We start from the raw sequence: 22,966 nt of genomic DNA on the forward strand, positions 1-22,966 counted from the left end.
TAGCATAGATACCTTACGCTGCATTTTTTTTTAATTGGGGATTGTGACGTGTGGGACAATTCAGTCCTCTCGTCCATTTGATTAATCAGGTGCGAGATATGTGTGTAACGGCCACGCCAACGGGAGGACACGTGGGAACAGGGGTGGGGACACCCGTGGCGGAAGTATTCCGACCACCCGTTGGGGAATTGGTGGTCTTCCTCAAACGGCCATCCAAAAACTCTGCCTCACAGACGCTTGGGATTACAGGAGTACGCCACTACTCCCGGCTTACGCTGCATATGGGCCCGTGGGTTGAACACGAAAGAGACCGATAGTAGAAGATCCATATTATCTGGATGCGCTACGTAATAGCGCCATCTATCGGTGACCAAAATTTGTATTTGGAAAATATTTTCTGGATGCGCTACGTAATAGGGCCATCTATCGGTGACCAAAATTAGTGTTTAGAAAAAAGAACGCGGTAGTTTAGGCCTAATAATGTTGATAGTCCTAGAGTCACGTGGAGTTGAAGTCACGTGCGTTGTCTCCAGCACTACGTTTCAGAAACGCATTATCTCCAAAAATGGCATTCCGAGATAAATCGATTTCTTTTCATTCCAATGAAAAATAACAATAAAACAGTATTTAGGTAACTGAAAACTAGTTGTTAGGGGTTTATTCCGCAATCTAAATATGACAACGACTATCGCCAAAATTAAATAAATCTCAGAATAATTAGACATAACGCGTTTTATACTTTTATATTTGGCAAAAATCTTGGCAGAAACGCATTATGTGGTATAATAATACTGAGAAACGGCCATTGTGACTGTTATCTAGGAGCAACAAACACAACACCCCACACAAGGAGAACGCAACCCGTCAAAAGTCGAGCATTTTCTTGCGTACAGTTTTAATTGTTTAGACGCATTATCGCCTGCTGCCGTCGTAAGGGGAAAATTCGGTAATTGTCTTCCCCACCCCGAACGTAAAACGTTCGTCCAATGAAATTTGTACACAACACTGCGTTGGCGTGTTTAAGGCTAGCTGCGTTATCATTGTGTTTGTTGCTCCTAGCTTCCAGTAATCGCTGAACAAGTTTTATTTAAGCCTCTATTAGATTACAATGGGGCATGAGATAGAAAAATAAGTTATGTATACACGTTAAAGTAAAAGCCCCTTTTTCGTTCAAGCTGAACGTTTCTGTTTTAACAATTACATAATTGAATTATATTTTTCTGATTAGGCTGAACCTTCCTCTAGTGCTTAAAATAATTTTGATAATTCTAATATTAATAGTTAACGAGATATAAGGTCCTAACTAAAGGTTAGTTTGGGCGCTTGCCCAACTTGTTTAGCTCCGGGGTCCGAATTAAAACGTAATAACTTAATTATTTTGAAATTTAAAATTTTAAAAATTATTTTAGTCACTAAACAAGAGGCTGTTTTACACTGAAATAAAAATTTTATAAGTTAAAATACAAAATTAAAAGAGTTTAGCTTGAAATAGCGCGGAAGTAGACAATGGCCACTATAGTCTTCCCCCTTAAAGTTGAAATTGGTTTTATAAATCCACTACTTGCGCCTCCAGAATTTGGTTAGATATTTGAATCGTTTGTATTTGTAGAGCGGTAATATTCAAAGAAAGTCGTAATAATATTTTAAATATTTATTCCGTTATATAATAAAGAATATTCTAAAAAAAATACAAAATAATTTATAAGGCACTTGGTATTTATTGTTCGGTATAAAATTAAAAATCGTACGACGCTATAAAAGTGTGAATAGTTGAGCTTTTATTTTGTAAATTGTATGGCACGGGGGTCTCACCAGGGTCTCCACGGGGGGTCGCTATAAAGCATTTGACGCGGTTGCTCCGGAACGTCGTAATGATCCGTTATGGCACTGGACTCGATTTGTTCGTTGGAACGGGGCGGCGTAGTTCGTACTGTATCAGTTTTTTCCTTGGCGCGTTGCTCGCTTTCGTCGGAACTACTACAACAGTTGCTGCTGTTGTCGTCCGTGGAATGCGAAGAGGAACTCACCAGCGACGAAAACCCGGCGCTGTTCGCGGACATGGAACTATCCGGTCTGGACGGACGCGGCGATTTGGAGCGCGATTCTCCAATTTCATTGGTCGAGGAGACGCCGATAACGTCGCAATCCCGGTGCCCGTATTCGGACGGCACTAACAATAGTCTTAGCGAACCGACGCGACTGCAAAAGCACGAACGGGAACTGGGTGAGTCGGCGGTTCCCGGACGGTCGGGACACGGCGAAGTGTCCGTATCCGAACCCGGGTCCGACGTCGATTTTTTCAAATTTTCGACGGTCATTCGCTCGAGTTTGTCTCCTAAGAATCGTAAAATTCGTTGTCGGGTTTCATTCGATCTGTTCGAATGAAAGTATCGTTCTTTACGACGGTGGTTGTTGTTATTGTTGTTGTTTTGATCGTTGAGGCTGGTCGTTGAAGTTGGCCGTTCGAAGGACGCGAAGAAATTTTCAATCTCGTGGATGCATTCTTCGTAACCCGCTCTGAACTTGTCCCTTACCGTTTCTCGAGTTAGTATGGACGCTACGCGTTTTAACAAACGTACGTTCATTTTAATTCGGATTGTTGAGAGATTTTTGAGTGGGCAATTGGTCTTACCTATTCGTTTATGCTTGTGCAATTCCTTTAAATGTTTCACTGTCATTTCAAGAATATCGGCTTTTTCCAGTTTGGAATGTCTTGGCGTCTTCAAAAAATGGAGCTTTGGTTAAAATAAATTTTGACATCTTTAAACGGAATTTCGATACAAAATAAGAATTAATATATAGCGCTAACTGAGAGCAAAAGTCAAGTAAGTCGAGATACGTGACTATTGAAAGAAATTCAAATTAAGAATCCCTGAGTGTTTTTAAATTAAGGTAACTCAGTACAAAATTTTAAATATATATTTTCACTATTTTTATCAATTTTCATTATTAGATTATCATTGTTATTATGCTAGATTTCGAACTTAAAACTGCTTTTTCTCAAATAGGGGTTCTCAGACTCGCTTGAATCTTGCTCTAAGGTAGCGATAGTTTCTAGGAATATACTATAACCAGGCCGCCTGAATTAATGTCATCAAAAGTCGCCTAAGGTGGTTTCATGGATATTAGCCTATCTGATTATTATGATGATTAAAAACGACCAACCCCGTCAGCCTGAAATAAGCTAGCTTAACAACTTCCAAATGGACAATTTGCGAGCTATATTTTTTAGCCTCGTAACGCGCAATAATTTTTCCAAAATAATCAATGTCTAGAAATAATTTTAAATTGCGTCCAATTTTAAGAGTCATACCTCTGACTTGATATCGTTCATAATTAGCAATTTTAATTCGGCTAAACTCTGATTAATTCTAGCCCTTCTTCGCTTCTCCATCAACGGCTTCGAAACCTTCCAAAAACAAATCACATTAAACTCGTTTCAATTTCAGCAAACAAAACCAAAAATCGCCGAGGAAACTCACTCTTCTATTAGGATTTGTCACTTCCATTATTGAACACTAATAATTTGGCACTAAATCGTGATATTTGTCCTCTAGTTGAGATCATAGAGCACGCTGAAACGCGCCTTTCCACCACGGCGTCCGGCTAACAAGTGTAAATTGGTGAAACCGTACCTTGAGAGACAAATCTCAGGTGGACTGACTTGTGAGAGGCGGAGGGGATTCTATAGTAGACGTTATCCAATCGGGAATCCTCGTTTCTTCGCCCTCCGCAACTTAGGAACGTCTCTTACGCGCGCGTGCTGCAGGGGTGGGGGGGGGGGATAGGGGGGACGACTCCTTTCGACCTCCGGGAGTGCCCCACGCGCGCTCGACGTCACCTCGCACGCGCTGAATTTTTTGGCTTAGCTAGCCCTCCCGCGAGTTTCGTCTTCACGGGGTGTGTTTCGCGTTCAATCACGGGTGGTTCAATACGGATAGACCGGAGCCCTGACGTTGCGACTGATATCAGAAGTTTATAAAGCATTTCTTACGCGATAAGTAACCATTTAGGCCTCTAAAATGGAACGTGTAATTAAAATTAAACTCGAATTGGTTTTGAACAATTTTTTTTATTCACTTTTTAGTTTTTGTTTTAATACATCCAGAAATTTGTAATTTATTTAAAGTAACCATTATTTCAAATAGTGTTGTAAGTCGGAAAATTTTCCGGAAAATGACCGAGGTCTTTTTTTCGGAAAATATTCCGTACTTTTCCGAAAAAAATAAAAAAAAGTTTTAATTCCATGATTAGTCTAATATATTGTTTACAAATTTAAATAAAGCGGTATTTTCGCCTAATTTCTTCGAATCTACAAGTAAAACTAAACCTCTATTCTAGTTTAAACTGATTAACAATGTAACACTATTATTGTTTTGTAGTATGTTTACTGATATTAGACATTTTATATCGATAACCTTTAAAAAGGAATTTATGTTTAATTTTTTTTATTTTTCCGAAAAATAAACAACGACTGGAGAAATTTGATATACAAGCTAATTAAAATTAGTACTCTGGTGAGGAATATTTTACGTAGAAGTTGATTCCTAACTGTAAATAAGTAACGCAAAATGTTAAACTAGAACCTTAAACTAGAACCTTAAACTAAAACATTAAGCTAAAACATTAAGCTAAAACATAAAGCTAAAACATTAAACTAAAACATTAAGCTAAAACTTTAAGATAAAACATAAAGCTAAAACTTTAAGATAAAACATAAAGCTAAAACTTTAAGATAAAACATAAAGCTAAAACATTAAACTAAAACATGAAGCTAAAACACTAGCCAAAACATTAAACTAAAACATTAAGCTAAAACACTAGCCAAAACATTAAGCCAAAACATTAAGCTAAAACAATAGACTGAAATATATAACCTAAAACAATAGACTGAAATATATAACCTAAAACAATAGTCTGAAATATATAACCTAAAACAATAGACTGAAATATATAACCTAAAACAATAGACTGAAATATATAACATAAAACAATAGACTGAAATATATAACCTAAAACAATAGACTGAAATATCTAACCTAAAACAATAGACTGAAATATATAACCTAAAACAATAGATCGAAATATATAACCTAAAACATTAAGCTAAAACAATAGACTGAAATATATAACCTAAAACAATAGACCGAAATATATAACCTAAAACATTAAGCTAAAACAATAGACCGAAATATATAACCTAAAACATTAAGCTAAAACAATAGACTGAAATATATAACCTAAAACAATAGACCGAAATATATAACCTAAAACATTAAGCTAAAACAATAGACCGAAATATATAACCTAAAACATTAAGCTAAAACAATAGACTGAAATATATAACCTAAAACAATAGACCGAAATATATAACCTAAAACATTAAGCTAAAACAATAGACCGAAATATATAACCTAAAACATTAAGCTAAAACAATAGACCGAAATATATAACCTAAAACATTAAGCTAAAACAATAGACCGAAATATATAACCTAAAACATTAAGCTAAAACAATAGACCGAAATATATAACCTAAAACATTAAGCTAAAACAATAGACCGAAATATATAACCTAAAACATTAAGCTAAAACAATAGACCGAAATATATAACCTAAAACATTAAGCTAAAACAATAGACCGAAATATATAACCTAAAACATTAAGCTAAAACAATAGACCGAAATATATAACCTAAAACATTAAGCTAAAACAATAGACCGAAATATATAACCTAAAACATTAAGCTAAAACAATAGACCGAAATATATAACCTAAAACATTAAGCTAAAACAATAGACCGAAATATATAACCTAAAACATTAAGCTAAAACAATAGACCGAAATATATAACCTAAAACATTAAGCTAAAACAATAGACCGAAATATATAACCTAAAACATTAAGCTAAAACAATAGACCGAAATATATAACCTAAAACATTAAGCTAAAACAATAGACCGAAATATATAACCTAAAACATTAAGCTAAAACAATAGACCGAAATATATAACCTAAAACATTAAGCTAAAACAATAGACCGAAATATATAACCTAAAACATTAAGCTAAAACAATAGACCGAAATATATAACCTAAAACATTAAGCTAAAACAATAGACCGAAATATATAACCTAAAACATTAAGCTAAAACAATAGACCGAAATATATAACCTAAAACATTAAGCTAAAACAATAGACCGAAATATATAACCTAAAACATTAAGCTAAAACAATAGACCGAAATATATAACCTAAAACATTAAGCTAAAACAATAGACCGAAATATATAACCTAAAACATTAAGCTAAAACAATAGACCGAAATATATAACCTAAAACATTAAGCTAAAACAATAGACCGAAATATATAACCTAAAACATTAAGCTAAAACAATAGACCGAAATATATAACCTAAAACATTAAGCTAAAACAATAGACCGAAATATATAACCTAAAACATTAAGCTAAAACAATAGACCGAAATATATAACCTAAAACATTAAGCTAAAACAATAGACCGAAATATATAACCTAAAACATTAAGCTAAAACAATAGACCGAAATATATAACCTAAAACATTAAGCTAAAACAATAGACCGAAATATATAACCTAAAACATTAAGCTAAAACAATAGACCGAAATATATAACCTAAAACATTAAGCTAAAACAATAGACCGAAATATATAACCTAAAACATTAAGCTAAAACAATAGACCGAAATATATAACCTAAAACATTAAGCTAAAACAATAGACCGAAATATATAACCTAAAACATTAAGCTAAAACAATAGACCGAAATATATAACCTAAAACATTAAGCTAAAACAATAGACCGAAATATATAACCTAAAACATTAAGCTAAAACAATAGACCGAAATATATAACCTAAAACATTAAGCTAAAACAATAGACCGAAATATATAACCTAAAACATTAAGCTAAAACAATAGACCGAAATATATAACCTAAAACATTAAGCTAAAACAATAGACCGAAATATATAACCTAAAACATTAAGCTAAAACAATAGACCGAAATATATAACCTAAAACATTAAGCTAAAACAATAGACCGAAATATATAACCTAAAACATTAAGCTAAAACAATAGACCGAAATATATAACCTAAAACATTAAGCTAAAACAATAGACCGAAATATATAACCTAAAACATTAAGCTAAAACAATAGACCGAAATATATAACCTAAAACATTAAGCTAAAACAATAGACCGAAATATATAACCTAAAACATTAAGCTAAAACAATAGACCGAAATATATAACCTAAAACATTAAGCTAAAACAATAGACCGAAATATATAACCTAAAACATTAAGCTAAAACAATAGACCGAAATATATAACCTAAAACATTAAGCTAAAACAATAGACCGAAATATATAACCTAAAACATTAAGCTAAAACAATAGACCGAAATATATAACCTAAAACATTAAGCTAAAACAATAGACCGAAATATATAACCTAAAACATTAAGCTAAAACAATAGACCGAAATATATAACCTAAAACATTAAGCTAAAACAATAGACCGAAATATATAACCTAAAACATTAAGCTAAAACAATAGACCGAAATATATAACCTAAAACATGAAACTAAACTTTAGTTAGAGCATTGTTTGACTTCGTTCTTTCAACTTCTAAGGGTTGAATATGGATCCAGGGTCCCAAACAGTTGTTATTCTTTTGTGGAACAAACACGAGATAAAGACGGTATATTTGCGCAAAGGGCTTCGGTGGTCTGTCGAGGAATTCTATCGTAATGAAACTGCTGGGGGCAAATCCTTCCGTTAATGAAAGCGATGTATCAATCGGGCCGCCGACGCTTCGACCGGGCATCTGAAAACAAGACGTTTTAGATTAGGCCCGTGAGGAAAGCTTCCAGAGAATCCCGTAGAGATTAAAACATCAAGAAACTTTATTCGGTAAGCGTAAAAGAAGCGATTTTGACTTAAGCCGCAGTCAGCCAGCGAAGGTCAAACAAGGGTCAATCATCTTGTGGGGCCCCGTAACGAGCTTTGATTCGCCTGCCAGTTCTAGCTCAACCCGCGTGCGTTTTGGCACTGCTCGTCGCTGTCGCGGTTTTTGTCTGTCCGATCCCATTGCGGTTTTGTAGAGGTCGGGGATGGTTAACTTTTATTCAATAGATAAAGCTCTCAAAATTATTCGTAAAATGTTTTGATCAAGTAATTTATATTTCTGTATTATTCGATTAATTTTTTGATAAATTTGTAAAATTAAACGGAAAAACGACGTTTTTTCGATAAAAAGCTCAAATTTGACGAATAATACATGTTTTTTTAATCATTTTCCGAAATATTAACCGGTAAATTTCTTTGTTTACATTTTTTCCCCGAAAAATATCAATTTAAACATGGCTAATGATTAACCGTCCCCGACCTCTACGGTTTTATATATTTATTTAAACTTAGGGATAATGACTATCCGTGGGCATCATATTTCGAACCGGCACTAGCCACCACAGGGAAAAACCTATGAGGGCCGAGCCCGCCACAGAAATAAAATTGAGGATACTTAGCAATCAGGGAAAAAATTCTAACCTCGCCGCCTTTAATCTCATCCGAATTACGTCTTTTTACAGAAGTTATTTTGATATTGAAGATGCGAGTAACAGGGTTCGTACATGACATGGAAAACCTGGAAAAGTCAGGGAATTTGAAAATGTTTCCAAAATGTCAGGGAAAAGTCAGGGAATTTCAAAATGATTCCCAAATGTCAAGGAAAAGTCAGGGAATTTGAAAATGATTCCAAAAGGTCAAGGAAAAGTCAGGGAATTTGAAAATTATTCCAAAATGTCAAGTCAAAGTCAGTGAATTTCAAAATGTTTCCAAAATGTCAGGGAAAAGTCAGGGAATTTGAAAATGATTCCAAAAGGTCAAGGAAAAGTCAGGAAATTTTAAAATGTTTCCAAAATGTCAGGGAAAAGTCAGGGAATTTGAAAATGATTCCAAAAGGTCAAGGAAAGGTCAGGGAATTTGAAAATGATTCCAAAAGGTCAAGGAAAAGTCAGGGAATTTGAAAATGATTCCAAAAGGTCAAGGAAAGGTCAGGGAATTTGAAAATGATTCCAAAAGGTCAAGGAAAGGTCAGGGAATTTGAAAATGTTTCCAAAATGTCAGGGAAAAGTCGGGGAATTTGAAAATGATTCCAAAAAGTCAAGGAAAAGTCAGGAAATTTTAAAATGTTTCCAAAATGTCAGGGAAAAGTCAGGGAATTTGAAAATGATTCCAAAAGGTCAAGGAAAGGTCAGGGAATTTGAAAATGATTCCAAAAGGTCAAGGAAAAGTCAGGGAATTTGAAAATGATTCCAAAAGGTCAAGGAAAGGTCAGCGAATTTGAAAATGATTCCAAAAGGTCAAGGAAAGGTCAGGGAATTTGAAAATGTTTCCAAAATGTCAGGGAAAAGTCAGGAAATTTTAAAATGTTTCCAAAATGTCAGGGAAAAGTCAGGGAATTTGAAAATGGTTCCAAAAGGTCAGGGAAAAGTCAGAGAATTTGAAAATGGTTCCAAAAGGTCAGGGAATTTGAAAATGATTCCAAAATTAACGTTAGGGAAAAGTCAAGGAATTTTAAAATGGTCTAAAAAGGTAAGGGAATTTTAAAATGACCCCAAAATAATCAGTCAAATAAATATTTTTCAAGATTTTACCTCAAACCATTCATTTATTCTACAAAAATGGTCAGGGAAAATTTGGCAAATTGGTCTGGGAAAACATGGAAATGTCAGGGAATTTAATTCCGGAAATTTTGTAAGAACCCTGAAGTGTTCATTATGATGGAATAAGCGTAAAATTGATTAATAATAATATAATTATAATAAATTATAATTAGAATAAATAATAAGCGTAAAATTGATTTCGATAGATTCGTCCAAACAGAAAACCACCTCGTCGTGTACCCTGTTTTACCCAATTATAATAAAATAATTATAAATTATTATAATTAATTAATAATAATATAATTATAATAAATAATAAGCGTAAAATTGATTTCGATAGATTCGTCCAAACAGAAAATCGCCTCGTCGTGTACCCTGTTTTACCCAATTATCTTACGTTACGGCAATAAAGTGATCTAGCCATGTACACAGATTTTTCTGAAGACATCGACTTAAATTTGGTTAACAATAAATTCATTGTCGAAGGAGATTTTAGAAAGAACACTTTTTCAAAAAATCTTTTAATATATAAAGATGAGTGTTTGTATATATGTTTGTCCGCTATAGGAATCTACAGTTTTCAACTTAGGTCCACCACATTTTTTTTGTGGTTACGGTCGGCAAAACAACTTTAATTAATTTAATAATTAGGTATATCCGCTATATACAAGATACACGACCACATTTGGTTAACTCTCTCGTGGTACCCTGACTGCTGTGGTTTTCGACGGTTACGGTCGGCAAAACAACTTTAATTAATTGAATTAATTTAATAATTAGGTATATCCGCTATATAAAAGATACTACACTTTGATCTTAGCCAAAAGACCGAGTTTCTTCATTCGGAGTTTCGTCACTGGCGCTTTTTCCTTGGTTATACAAATAGGCATATTGGCGAATAAGTAGATTAGTTCATTATGAAAAGGGATAATAAAACTAAACCCTGAATTTATATTTAGTTTTTCACTCGAAGATCTATTTGCTCCGAGTTTCCCGTCTTTTTTTGCTCGAAAGCCTATTGGTACGAGCTATTTGTAGGTTTTTAAATTTCTTCAAATTTGTTTAGGGTTTAGCTTTTTTATCCCTTTTGATAATGGACTAATCTACTTATTCGCTAATTTTATAAAAATTTCCTTGCTTAAGTTTTAAGTATATTAATTTTTGGATAAACAAAATGACCCAGCTAGGCCCTCACATGAATTTTTGGCGATCGCCGCCGCTGCCGGTAGCCGTGACAGTTTTATATTTTGGGGTTAAAAACTGATTAGAAAAACCACTTATTTAAGGAGCATTGAAAGTACAATAATATATTTATTTACAGGTAGGCAAAATGTAGACGTCAGTTTTAGGGAACTAATGATATTTCTATTTTTAGGGTGAAGAAGCCTACTGTTACATTTTTGGTAAAACAAAATGCGTTTCTGTAGATTATTTTCGTAATTTTTGGGTTATAATGCGTTTTGACCACTAGAAAACAGAAATAAACATTTGGAATTTCTAAAAATTGAGACAGAAAACAAAGCCCGCGTAAAACCTTGAACGGCAAGTTCGAATTGCCTTAACAGTACTGCCAAGGTAAATTGACGAAACGTCACGAAAAGCACTGTGGTACTCTTGACGTTCCCGTAGATAACGTCTGGTGTTTAACCTCTCTTCACTAAAGGGAATAAAAAATGTTTTGAAAGTTTGGGGGGAGGGTTAGTAATTAACTAGGAGCAACAAACGCAAGGAGAACGCAGCTAGCCTTTAAACTCGCTAACGCAGTGTTGTGTACAAATTTCATTAGACGAGCCTTTACCCTGAACGTTTTACGGGCAGGGGGGGAGACAATTTCAAAATTTTCCCCTTCCGACGGCAGCCGGTGCTAAAGCGTCTAACCAATGAAAAATGTACTCAAGAAAATTGACGACTTTTGACGGCTTGCGTTATCCTTGCGTAGGGTGCTGTGTTTGTTGCCTCCTATTTAATTAAATTTTACTAAATCCTACGAAGAAATAATACTCTGTAGTGCAAAAATAGTATTAGGATATTTATAAATTATCCTTGATAATATCCAAATCAGTAAAGTCGAGGTTTTTCTCAACAAAATCTGACCCGTCTTTTTGATGGACAGCTGGCTTATTTTTTCGAGATTTTCGGTCGCTAGACGACTAGCCATTTACGATGAAGAATATTATACACTTTATTTCGCCCGGATTGTTTTTATCCTCAAGTTCTTTTTCGGGAGGGGGGGGGGGAGAAATTCCACAAGTAAGTAAATTTGACGTTTTTGCCATCCTAAATGCGTGGTGAATACCACACACGAAGTGGTTCGTTCTTATTTTGGGCACCCTACAGATTTGTTTCGCGCAGAACACAAACAATTGGCTATACCTATTACTTTCACGTACAGCGTAGCCGATCCCGTCGCCGTATTCAGACTTAACTCGTACTGTTAAGTTTATGAAATCAAATTTTACCTTGAAAAGGGCATTAAACCTTGGACAAATAAACTAATGGACCCGAATCTAGATTGCTGCTTTGGGTCTTTCAGAGCCACGCCGAATGCAGCGCCACGGTGTACGATATTGAAAAGATTTAACACCTGCCTATCTTTATCTCAACACAACTTTTTCGGCGTTTCTATTTGGGTGGAAACGTTTCGCAATAATCTCGGTAGGAGCGCTGCAGACAGCTGATTCAAATTTAAGGATGGGGTTTTGGCTTATGATTCATGTCAATTGGTTTATATGTTCGATTTTAAACTATTGCTACGAACTCAATTGGTTGTGGTCAGAAAGTCGGTAATCAAGTTTGTTAAGTGGTAACATAAGTCTATAATATTGTTCCATAAGTTTGTCACTTTGGGGAATATTTTACTGAGCGATAGTAACGAAGTGACGTCATCACAAGTAGAAAATCTCCCACTAGTGAGGCGCTGTCAAAGGCTACATGTGACTCGTTAGCAAGCGGACACAAAACTGCGACGAAGCTCGTAATGCAGTCTGTCTTGTGAATAGGTCTCACAAGGAGAGTACCCGAGGTGTTTATTGCCGATTTTGTTCAAAGTCGGGAGTAATATAGACTTATATGAGATATGAAATTTACCGAAAGGAGACGTTGCACTACCCATTCGATTTGCCATAGAAACCGAAAATGTTTTTGATCACTTAAAACAAAAAAATCTCCATTTAAAAAGCATGGGATTTTCTCGGTTTCACAAGGTCTTAGGCTCTTAGCTACGAAAATTTTTAAGCAATTTGAAAATCACGAAATGGGTAATTTGGACCACATTTACGTAAATTTCATCAAGTTTGGGAAAATTGGAACAATTTCGGGGTAAAATAAGGAAAAAAAATTATTTTTGTTTTAAGTGGTCAAAAACATTTACGGTTGCCATGGCAAATCAATCGGTAGTGCAACGTCTCCTTTTGGGAAAGTTCATAACTGATATAGGTCTACATTACGCCCGACTTTGAACAAAATAGGCAATCAACATCTCGGGTACTCTCCTTGTCAGTAAAATATTTGAATGTGAAGAATAGGAAGTGTCACACTTATGTAAAAATATTATACACTTATGGTATAGCATACTAGCAGACGCGTTGTTAGCATTTCGCAGCTGGTAGCACTTTTTATGATACACAATTAGGCAAAATTAGAGGGTTATCATGTATGAAATAGAAACTAATTTTTGAATTTAATTTTACAGTGTTCTGTGTTTCTTCAATGGTAACACAGCAATTACGATGCCATGATTTATTCATTTTTCTCTAATTTGATAATAGCAGACGCTAGATCATAGGCGCAGTAGCGGCCCCAGCAAGTTTTTCTGGTGGTGCGAGATCCCATTGTGGCGCCCCCCCCCCCCTATGCGGTCGTATATTCGTGATTTTTTTAATTTATTTTCACTGTGGAGCCTCATTTGGAAGCTGTGTATTTAGAAGATTTATTTTCTCAATTTACTTCGCCTCCTAGCGATTTCACTCCGCTGGACTTCCGTTTGACGTACAGTCACGTACACCACTGTTAGACGCTAGCTACAACGGCTATCGGTTGCTAAATCTCCGGGTCCAGATAATGTTCACCCTCGGCTGCTACGCGAGGGCGCTTCGATTTTAGCCTCGCCTTTACTCTCGCTTTATACGCGCTCTATCTCACTGGGTAGCCTTCCTGGGTTGTGGAGACACGCGAACATCCGTGCTATCCGTAAAACCCCTGGCTCCTGTGCCTATGATAATTTTAGAGGCATTAGTCTCACCTGTATCCCTTGTAAGCATTTGGAGACAAATGTTCGAGATACTTTGGTGTCTTTCCTCGAGGGTCGATCGTTCTTCTCTAAAGATCAACATGGTTTCCTGTTACGGCGATCTTGTTTCACTAATATGTTGTCCACTCTTGCGGCGGTCACTCGATGTCTTGATGGTGGTGACTCGTTTTATTTAATTTATTTGGACCTGCGGAAAGCTTTCGACACGGTGCCACATTTTCTACTTATTCGTAAACTGGAGCTTTTAGAGGTCCCCTCTACGATTGTACATTGGATTTCTGAATTCTTGACTGGTTGCACTCAGCGGGTTGTTTTGGGGGGGTGCACGTTCTTCTTGGTGTGAGGTGACCAGCGGTGACCCCAGGGTTCGGTTTTGGGTCCAACTCTCTTTGTCATCTTCATCAATGGCATGCCCCAGGTTGTCAAGGAGTCTTTTCTGAAACTATTTGCAGACGACAACAAAATAGGCCGCCAAATTTCTTCACTGGGTGACTCGACGTGCCTACAGAATGGCATCCAAGCTCTTGAGCAATGGGTGTCTTCCAAAAGCGTGGGTTTCAACGCCTCTAAGTCAATGGAACTGCATTGTGGGGATAAAAACCCCTCTTTCGGGTACCGTTTGGGTGGTAGGCTGATTGAGGCTCGAACTGTAGTCCGTGATCTTGGGGTTATGCTCAGTGGCCGTATGTTTGGAGCTGCTCGTGTTATGCGCGCTCTCTGTTTACTACACCGTTCCTTTTCGCATTTCAGTGTTAAGTCGTTTACACTATTTTACAACATTTGTATATATTCGCCCTCATCTCGAATACTGCTCGAGTATTTGGTCGCCCCATCTAGTCAAAGATATTGAGCACATCGAGAGAGTACACAAAAAGCCACGAAATTGGTTAATGGTATGCGTACTCTTTCTTACGAAGAGTGCCTTAAACGCTTAAATTTAATGTCCCTTAAGGACAGGCAAGAAATGATCTCTTGGAGACATTCAAAATTATTCATGGTCTCTACAATGTCCAATATAATGAATTTTTTTAGGTCAAATGGTCTGGGCCCAAAGCCCCCACAATTGTCAAAAAGCGCTGTAATAGCGCGCAACGCCGTGTGTTTTCACTCAACGGGTTGTAAATGATTGGAATCAGCTCCCGACATTTGTGAAAGTTAAATCCTCAGCCCCAGCGTTCAAGACCCGCCTTGATAAGTTTTGTGGCTGGTAAAAAAAATAAAAACAAAAAAATGTATATATATATATATATCTATATAATCTGCTGTATACCCATATTGGCCCTTAACGGGTCGGAGTGTGCAATAACTGGTGGCTTTCCCGGGGAGTCAGGGTCCGAATCTTGTAACCCATAAGGGTGGTGGCGTACTGGGAGATGTTAGCTCCGATCAAATGGTCCTATCTCCACCTCCGACTTCGGACGGGTTTGGGCTGGATTCTGAGCTTCGGCTCAGACTAACGGAGAGGGTCCGTGCAAACTGGCCGCCTCGGCGGATTGGGTAGCCTGCTGTGGGGCGATGGGCCTCCGTATGAGGGCACGGCGGTCCTGTTTTCCGGCCTTTTGGGGATCTCCGGTTCCAGCTGTGCCGGGTTACTTGGACTGCTGTGTGCTCGTCGTTCCCCTTTAGGAGCTCTCTCCAAAGGGTTTGACTACTTACTGCCGTAGGTAGGGTGTCGGCTGGAGTTGCTACAGCATCCACTCTTAATCCCACTGCTGTGTGCGAAGTGGGAATTGGTCCGCCCATTGCTGTACCTTCTGCTGGGTTAAGTGGCTTGCGTCAAAGGTGCTACAGATGCTGGATTTGTCACCCGTCCGGGCTAGGTGGACGCTGGCGTAGGGCACTATGATTATAGACCTCCGGTGGTATGGTCTTTGTTACTAGGTACGTCGGGCTATAAATTCTGACACACTGTATACCCATATTGTATGTCACTTTCGTTCATATTGTTTTCTTATGTTTGTATATTTCGTGTTTCAGGGCTCAATAAGTGCATAAAATTATTATTATCATAGTAATAGTCCTTCTTAAAAAAACAGGATTACAGGACTATTATTGTTCCTAACTATTACCTTTCGTTATATAATATAACTTATATTTTGGCAAAACTAACGTTAAAAGTTTAGTATTTATTTCATTACTAATTACTAATAAGTTAGATACTGACACACAGTACCTGAAATTGTCTTCTGCTGAAAACTTGACTGCTTCTGTGAAAGTTTGTTACACAACTAGAAACTTTCATAAGGGCCTTTCGTCTAGAGTTCTAGAATACCGTTCTAAATTGACATATTAACTAATTTCACAACAAATAATTTGCTTCAAATACAACAAATAATTTGCTTCAAATACAACAAATAATTTGCTTCAAATACAACAAATAATTTGCTTCAAATACAACAAATAATTTGCTTCAAATACAACGAAATCCGGTTTATTCTTATTTACTACGTCGTTGGTTCTGCTTTATCGAGAATTTGATATTATATACCGATTAATTTCCCAACGAAATCGAATCGAGATTACTTCGTGCACGTGGAACTTGGAAGGGAAATAATCATAGAAATCTCATAGGTAACTAGAATGCTGCCGCCTACGGCCGAGCTTGACGCCAGTTCGCCTTGAACCTTCAGCCAATGAGAGGCCGTAGAGTGGTTCCGCCAAGGAGGATAATAATCCTCCTTGGATCCGCTACAATAGCGGGAGATAGGTGACGTCATTCTCTCTGGTGACAGTAAATTCTTGGCAGAACCACTCTTTGAGCTCTGATTGGCTGAGATCTGGCTATCGTCTGCCACGGCGTTTGGCCCATTTGCCAGTTACATGGCAGCATTCTAGTTACTTATGAGATATCTATGGAAATAATATAGTAAAGCAAAATACACGAATGGAAATAATATAGATTGTATAGTTGGGCATGGCTAAATATAATATGTTAATAGAATATATTTTATTGATTTTGTTTACTTTGATATTTTCTTAGGGTGCAAAATTATATTTTTAGGCGGCAGCGCGAGGTCAGGCGTTTCGGTCTTGCGGTCAAAAGGTATTGGTCCCGTCGTCCCGATCCCGTTTCGGCGCCCCCACCTATGACGGCGCCCGGTGCGGTCGCACCGTTCGCACCGCCCTAGGGCCGGCGCTGCATAGGCTTGTAAATAGCGGCAGTCCACGCGTCAAAAACCCCTGAAAAAAATCACGGGACTCCTAAAAAATTGTCTTTAGAAGGGGGTAAATAGTCCACGGGACTCCCTCAAATTATATGGTTAGCTGTGTAAAAAGAGGGAAAATTTCAAGTATTAAATAAAAAGATTAATTATTTTTCCCTTTGGGGCATCTGTATAGTGTATACTGACCGCCACTATTTCAGCTCTCCGAATATTAGTCGGATTCTCAACGGAGCTAGAGCTCCCCTATCTACTTATCTGTGAGGCCTATAGAAATTTACAATGACCAATGAAAAATTTGGAAAACTTGGGCCTACTAGGGAAAAACCTCTTTTAAATTAAACAGGTGTGGCCCGTGTGGGGAATAATTTCCATACTTCGTTAGTCCATGGACTAATTAATTAGTTAATTAGTTCATGGTTAGTCTAAGACCATGCTAAGACTAACGAAGTATGGAAATTATTAGTCCATAATTAATAGTCTTGCTCTGTATTCCATTACGCACAGTAATTGTAACAGTGCCATTAAAGACCAAAATTTTGCTTTATTAAAATGAATAAAGGTAGAAAAAAATTAAGCTCTATGGGTTTGGAATGAAGACTTTAATGGTTAAATTAATTGTGATAATATTTACGAGCATTGTAATTTACCCGATCACGATTATATATGAAAATATGTAAACTTTGATGTTGGTAATATATAATGAAATAATGCTGTAGTTCGATTACTGACTCGTCTCTTTTATAATTACTATAAAAAATTTATAGGCTTTGCCTGGTTAGGTGCCATTTATTTTCGAATATAATATGGAGGAATAAAGAGAGATTAAAGAACATATAAATTTAAACGAGGGGGGGGGGGCGAAGAAAGAGGGAAGAGTCCTGGACTCGTCGAAAAAATAGATCGGCGGAGGGGTCCGGGTCCAGTGGACTCTCTTAAAAATATACTCTATTTACAAGTCTGGGCGCTACCTCGAAAAAGCCAGGCTCCGTAGCGCCACCTAGACTCGTTTCGGTCGCGAATAATTCGGCAACACACTTTCTGTAAAATCTAGCTGTTAAATATATCTCAGCATGCCATTAAAGGAAGTAGAAACTAAATAAAAAACAGGTCTGCTAACACACGCAACAAAGTATTTTTTACGTAACTAGCGACCAATCTCCACTAGTTTCTGTTAACCCTGGTGGCAGAATTGTAAAATTTGTTGGTCCACCATAAATATGAATCTGCCTTTAAAATTGGATACGTACTCGTTAGGCTTAATAATAGGCCTCTCTATAAAGTAACATTGGATTTCTTGTTCTGATGTTGCTGCTGCGTCAAGGGTGACGTATCTATGACGTTTTACTACGAAAAGCCCAGGACATAACAGTAAATTCGACGAGGAACCCTGTTTTTAAGCAGAAACTGAACTGAACTTCTACGTATTTCGTGACGAACGAACTACATAAGAACAAGTTCAACAAGCGTAGCTTATTTTATAGAAAGGCCTATTGTATCAAGAATTCATCTAAATCTTAGTGATAAAATAAGGCAATAAAAACAAGCCCACATAATATGTGGTATAGCTGGAAATGTTTCACCTCGACCATTCGGTCTATTCCAGAAATTTGGACACTGAAAATTTTCAAAATTTAGGGAAATTCAAAGTAGGGATGAATTTAAATCGAAGTTTTTGAAAATTCACAAGACTGGACGAAATCGATTGAATTTGAAAAAAATAAATGCAACAAAATTAGCAACTGATAGTAAGATTTTGGTTGAGTTGGCACCACTGCAATCTTTATTTGGTATTTTAAGAATTCGTTGAAACTTTAAACTAAAAAATCGAACAATATTAGAGATTAATTATGGCATAAATAAGTATGACACTTCCTATTGCTTTAATTTATGTTAATTTTCTAACCGAACCTTTTTCAGCACTGATACTCTCTTCAAGCTGTGGACTCACGACTTACCGTTTTGGATGACTACTTTTTGATAAAAATTTAAGCCTAATATCGGAGAGCACGTTTTGGAGTCGCGAGGGGCTTTGGCTTTGTTTCGAAGCCCGCGTGCGAATCACGCGTAATTAAAAAAACATGAGCTCGTGGCGCCGATAAAAACTTTTTTTAATTTTTATCATTTTAGCCTAATGTTCCGCCTATCTATCGGAAACCAGATATTTCGGCTTAGCGGAAGTCTCGCGTATTTTAGACACTAGAGGGCTCTGTGTTGAGAAAACCTCTTGATTACGCAATAACTATGAAAATCAGTTTGGTTGTAAATCTCGTTAATTGTCACACTTATTGTTATTATGTTACTTATGTTATGGGGATATAGTTCGCTATTGAGAATATAGATGGCGCTATACTTTTCTAAGCCCACAGGAATAATATTTTTTCTTTGATAACCATGAAAATCCATTTTCCAAGGGTTAATTAAGTAATTATTTACGTTTTGGAAAACTAGAGAATGTTTGTTCAGAAATGGGAAAATTTAACTCCCTGAAAAGTAAATTCCCCAGCCAAATTTTTGGCAAAACATTGTTGGTCAGCACAATTAGCGAGGGAAATTTCCCAAATCTAGGGGGAAAACGGTAAAAAGGGAAAAGGGATATCCGAAAAAAAATTAGCTAAATCTAGGGAAATTGGAGGGGAAAAATTATTTTATTCAAAGCTAACATAAAAAATGGCACACCTTCATTAAATGGACCTAGAAGGCTAGAATGAAAGAGTCAGTTTATACAATCATAAGTATTTTGTCGGATTCGCTTTAGCTGGGAGGAAAGTTGTCTGCTAAATAACTGGCCCACAGGAACGAGTCCGAACGACTCTATCCATAGTACAAACTGATTTTTATACTGGTAAAATTGTTTCTAGTTTTTATTAATTGCGAGATGAAAATAAGTATTATTTTCTTCGGGACATAGGTTATTTTTGTTTTACAACGTCCAAGTAATTGTTTTACGCAAATAAAGTCAAATATCATCGTTTTTAGTGTTTTGGAAAACTAGGAAAAGTTTCGTTCAAAATGTGAAATATCAAGGGTCGGAAAGGAAAATTCCATTTTTGCGACCTGGCGTCACTGCAAGTCGCAAACTGAGTTACTCCGTCAGAACAAAACAACGTGTTGGAAAAATCATTGCTTTTGTTCGCTAAGGTTAAATTTTTGTGACAATTATTATAATTTTTATTTGAAATAGAAAATAAATTCTTTAAAAAATTACAACTAATTTTCTACGCCATTTCACGCGTGAAATGTCAACAACATTTCGTGGAATCGTACGTGTGAACGAAAACTCAAACTTTGCCATAAATCGAACGCAAAAAATATCCCGTAAGATTCGTCGCCGTTTTCTTAAGCCGTATCTTTCAGTTATATCGAAAAGAGCGTACATGGAGAGAAATCGAAATGGGTTTCCCCAAAAATAACAATGCTTATTGTAAAAGGTATACAATCCTCGCGCATTCTTCCGCCCCTTCGTAACCGTATCCACTAGATTAAAACCTAGTCTAGACCCGGTATATAACTGAAGTACGATATTGTTACTATTTATAATTCTGGCCAGCGCACCTGTCCCCCGTCCAAGTGGTCTGGGATTCGTCGAATAGTACGGTCCGTGGTCAAGGTAAAGTCTTCTTCGTAGGAAGCCAGGTGCCATCGTTCTCTTAGATTATTCTGGTGTGATGACCCGAATTTGAGTCATTCTCAAAGGCCACTTTTGGGGAGAAAATAGCGAAAGTAATCGTTTGTGGCGCCTAGAAGATTTTATTGTACTTTTGTACATTCAAAGAGCGCGGTTCGTGGAAAAAAAAATGAATTTCTCTACTTTCTCCGTTTTGTTCGATAAAAGAGATGTTTCTAAAAAATAACTTTCCGCCGATTTGACCATATTCTAATCTAAGCACTAGCAGCAGCTGGGTTTTGTATCGAAACGGTATTTAGGTCTTTGGATATGCTTGTTACAATTACGCGGAAAGTGATATTTATCTAATTTTAGAACGGACTTCATATAATAATCATCATCAGCAATACTCAAGGCACCATGTTAGGCCTAAGTCATCAAGCGACTTTTAAAGCCATTAATTCAGGGAATGTAACCTCAGGTATTTGGTGTGGAACACCAACGTTTGCAGCTCTGGCCGCTCTTGCCTTTGGCTTTAGAAATGTTTGGCGCCACTGTACAGGGGAATTTGAAAAATTGAGGGGTTCTCCATATAGATTGCTTTGCGGGTTATATTCCCTTTAAAGCAACTGTCGGCTCTAACATTGCCACCTGTATAATGATAAGGCGTTTGTTATTAGAGATGGCCATGAATATAGACGATTCTTCTAAAAAACGACTTTACTGGAGAGCGTGGTGCCATCTATTAATGGCAAAGGAAGCTAAAATTCAAAATAGCGAAACGATAACGTCGTCAGATAACCATTTATAATTATTATAATTAGACAACTTATAATCTACTTAGTGTACTTTAATTTAAATGATATATCCCATTTAAAATATATTGTGAAAAATTACTATAATTTAAATTATTGACAAATTTACAAACGAGCCAATCAACGCGAGGGGTACTTTTACGTCCCTCCTTTTGGGTCGAAATGTAACGTAAGCATCTTGTTTGGATGCCAACGCTAGCGACATCTGTTGAAAAAAGAGCTACTTCACGTCGAGCCGACACTTGCTACTGAACTTACACAATCGATTGTTTGATATTTCGATATCCGCCCCTTCTCCACATGCACATTATCATTTTTGACGGATAGTTTTTTTTGTGATTTTCGATTTTTACAGAATAGTTTTCTTGATAATATTTTACGCACTTGTCTATTTAACCAAATAAAACAAACCCCATCCACGAATCTTACGAATTTCTCATAAAAACAAATTGATTTAAAAATTGTCAAAATATAGGATTTTTAATTGGTTCGGCAAGTTTAAAATTAGAAGTGCATGATAAACATTCGTCTACGTATCTTGGTAATGTTATTAGCTTGAAACATGTAACTTCCCAGGCTCCCGCTGATTTTTCAAATTCTGTTGAAAATAATAAATCATAGCCATTTATCGTATAACGACTTTCTAAAACTATCACAGAAATAAAATTATTTAATAATTAGTACATATTCCTACACAGTGTAATTTTACTTTTTACATGATTAGGGAAAGAAATAAGCAGTGTAAATGTTGGCGGGAAATTGCGCTCAGACTTCAATTGTCACTTAGGTCATTTCTGCCGATTTTCACGTCTATGATGTTTCATTTAATATATAATTTGTATTTTAATTTAACGAGTTTAAAGTATGAACTAAATGACTAGTTTAACGTACATTTTGTCAAGCCTCCATTTCCTAAATATAATGGTCAACGTACTTAGATGGCGCCACGTGCCCCATGAAGTGAGTTACGTCTACTCAAAGCAAAGATAATATAAACCTTGTACGTAGTCTAGATTATCTTTGCTTAAACGCATTCTCGCCAGCTGAATTTTCTCACATAGGTAGCTTTTAGTTCTTTTATGAAAAAGAGATGGCGATGGAGTCTACCGCGACGCGTGCTACGAGCTATTCCAACCTCAATTCAATCTTTATTGCGAAAGTCGAACCTTAGAGTAAAAGTATATGTGGGAAGGAATGAACTATATGCCCCAAAGAGTTAGAAATCAGTCACTCCAGGGGGCTGAAAATCCTCTCTCCGCTACCTTTGGCTGTACAGCATAGTTAGAGAAACCCCCGCTACTCTCATTGCCGCTACTATCTAGGAGGATTCAAAAATTGAAAGAAAATAAGTAGTCCCGAACTCGACGCTAACACAAATTTTGAGCTTACGAGAGTGCGTTTAAATTAGTAACATCTGCTGTCTA

At 36.5% G+C, this 22,966-nt stretch overlaps 1 protein-coding gene across 1 annotated transcript; it reads right to left on the reverse strand.

Moving 5' to 3' along the window:
* Nucleotides 1-1,725: 1,725 nt before the first annotated feature.
* On the reverse strand, nucleotides 1,726-3,598 carry LOC149924462 (uncharacterized). The gene is made up of 4 exons (XM_090161120.1): nucleotides 3,483-3,598; nucleotides 3,314-3,409; nucleotides 2,633-2,720; nucleotides 1,726-2,557 (listed from the first exon to the last, which is right to left on the reverse strand). Exons 1-4 carry the CDS (start codon nucleotides 3,507-3,509, stop codon nucleotides 1,809-1,811), a joined length of 960 nt encoding a protein of 319 aa, XP_090017246.1. The 5' UTR covers nucleotides 3,510-3,598; the 3' UTR covers nucleotides 1,726-1,808.
* Between the last annotated feature and the right edge of the window lie 19,368 nt (nucleotides 3,599-22,966).

The sequence above is a fragment of the Leiobunum rupestre genome, chromosome 10 (assembly GCF_980474605.1).
Source record: "Leiobunum rupestre chromosome 10, qqLeiRupe1.1.hap1, whole genome shotgun sequence".
NCBI lineage: Eukaryota > Metazoa > Arthropoda > Arachnida > Opiliones > Sclerosomatidae > Leiobunum > Leiobunum rupestre.

What these genes read in the sequence shown, in the direction of transcription:
- LOC149924462 (XM_090161120.1), bottom strand. Translation starts at nt 3,509, where the DNA reads ATGGAAGTGACAAATCCTAATAGAAGA. An exon ending in TGAACGATATCAAGTCAGAG is followed by an intron (nt 2,721 to 3,313) that starts GTATGACTCTTA and finishes CATTTTTTGAAG; the next exon opens with ACGCCAAGACATTCCAAACT. An exon ending in GCACAAGCATAAACGAATAG is followed by an intron (nt 2,558 to 2,632) that starts GTAAGACCAATT and finishes TAAAACGCGTAG; the next exon opens with CGTCCATACTAACTCGAGAA.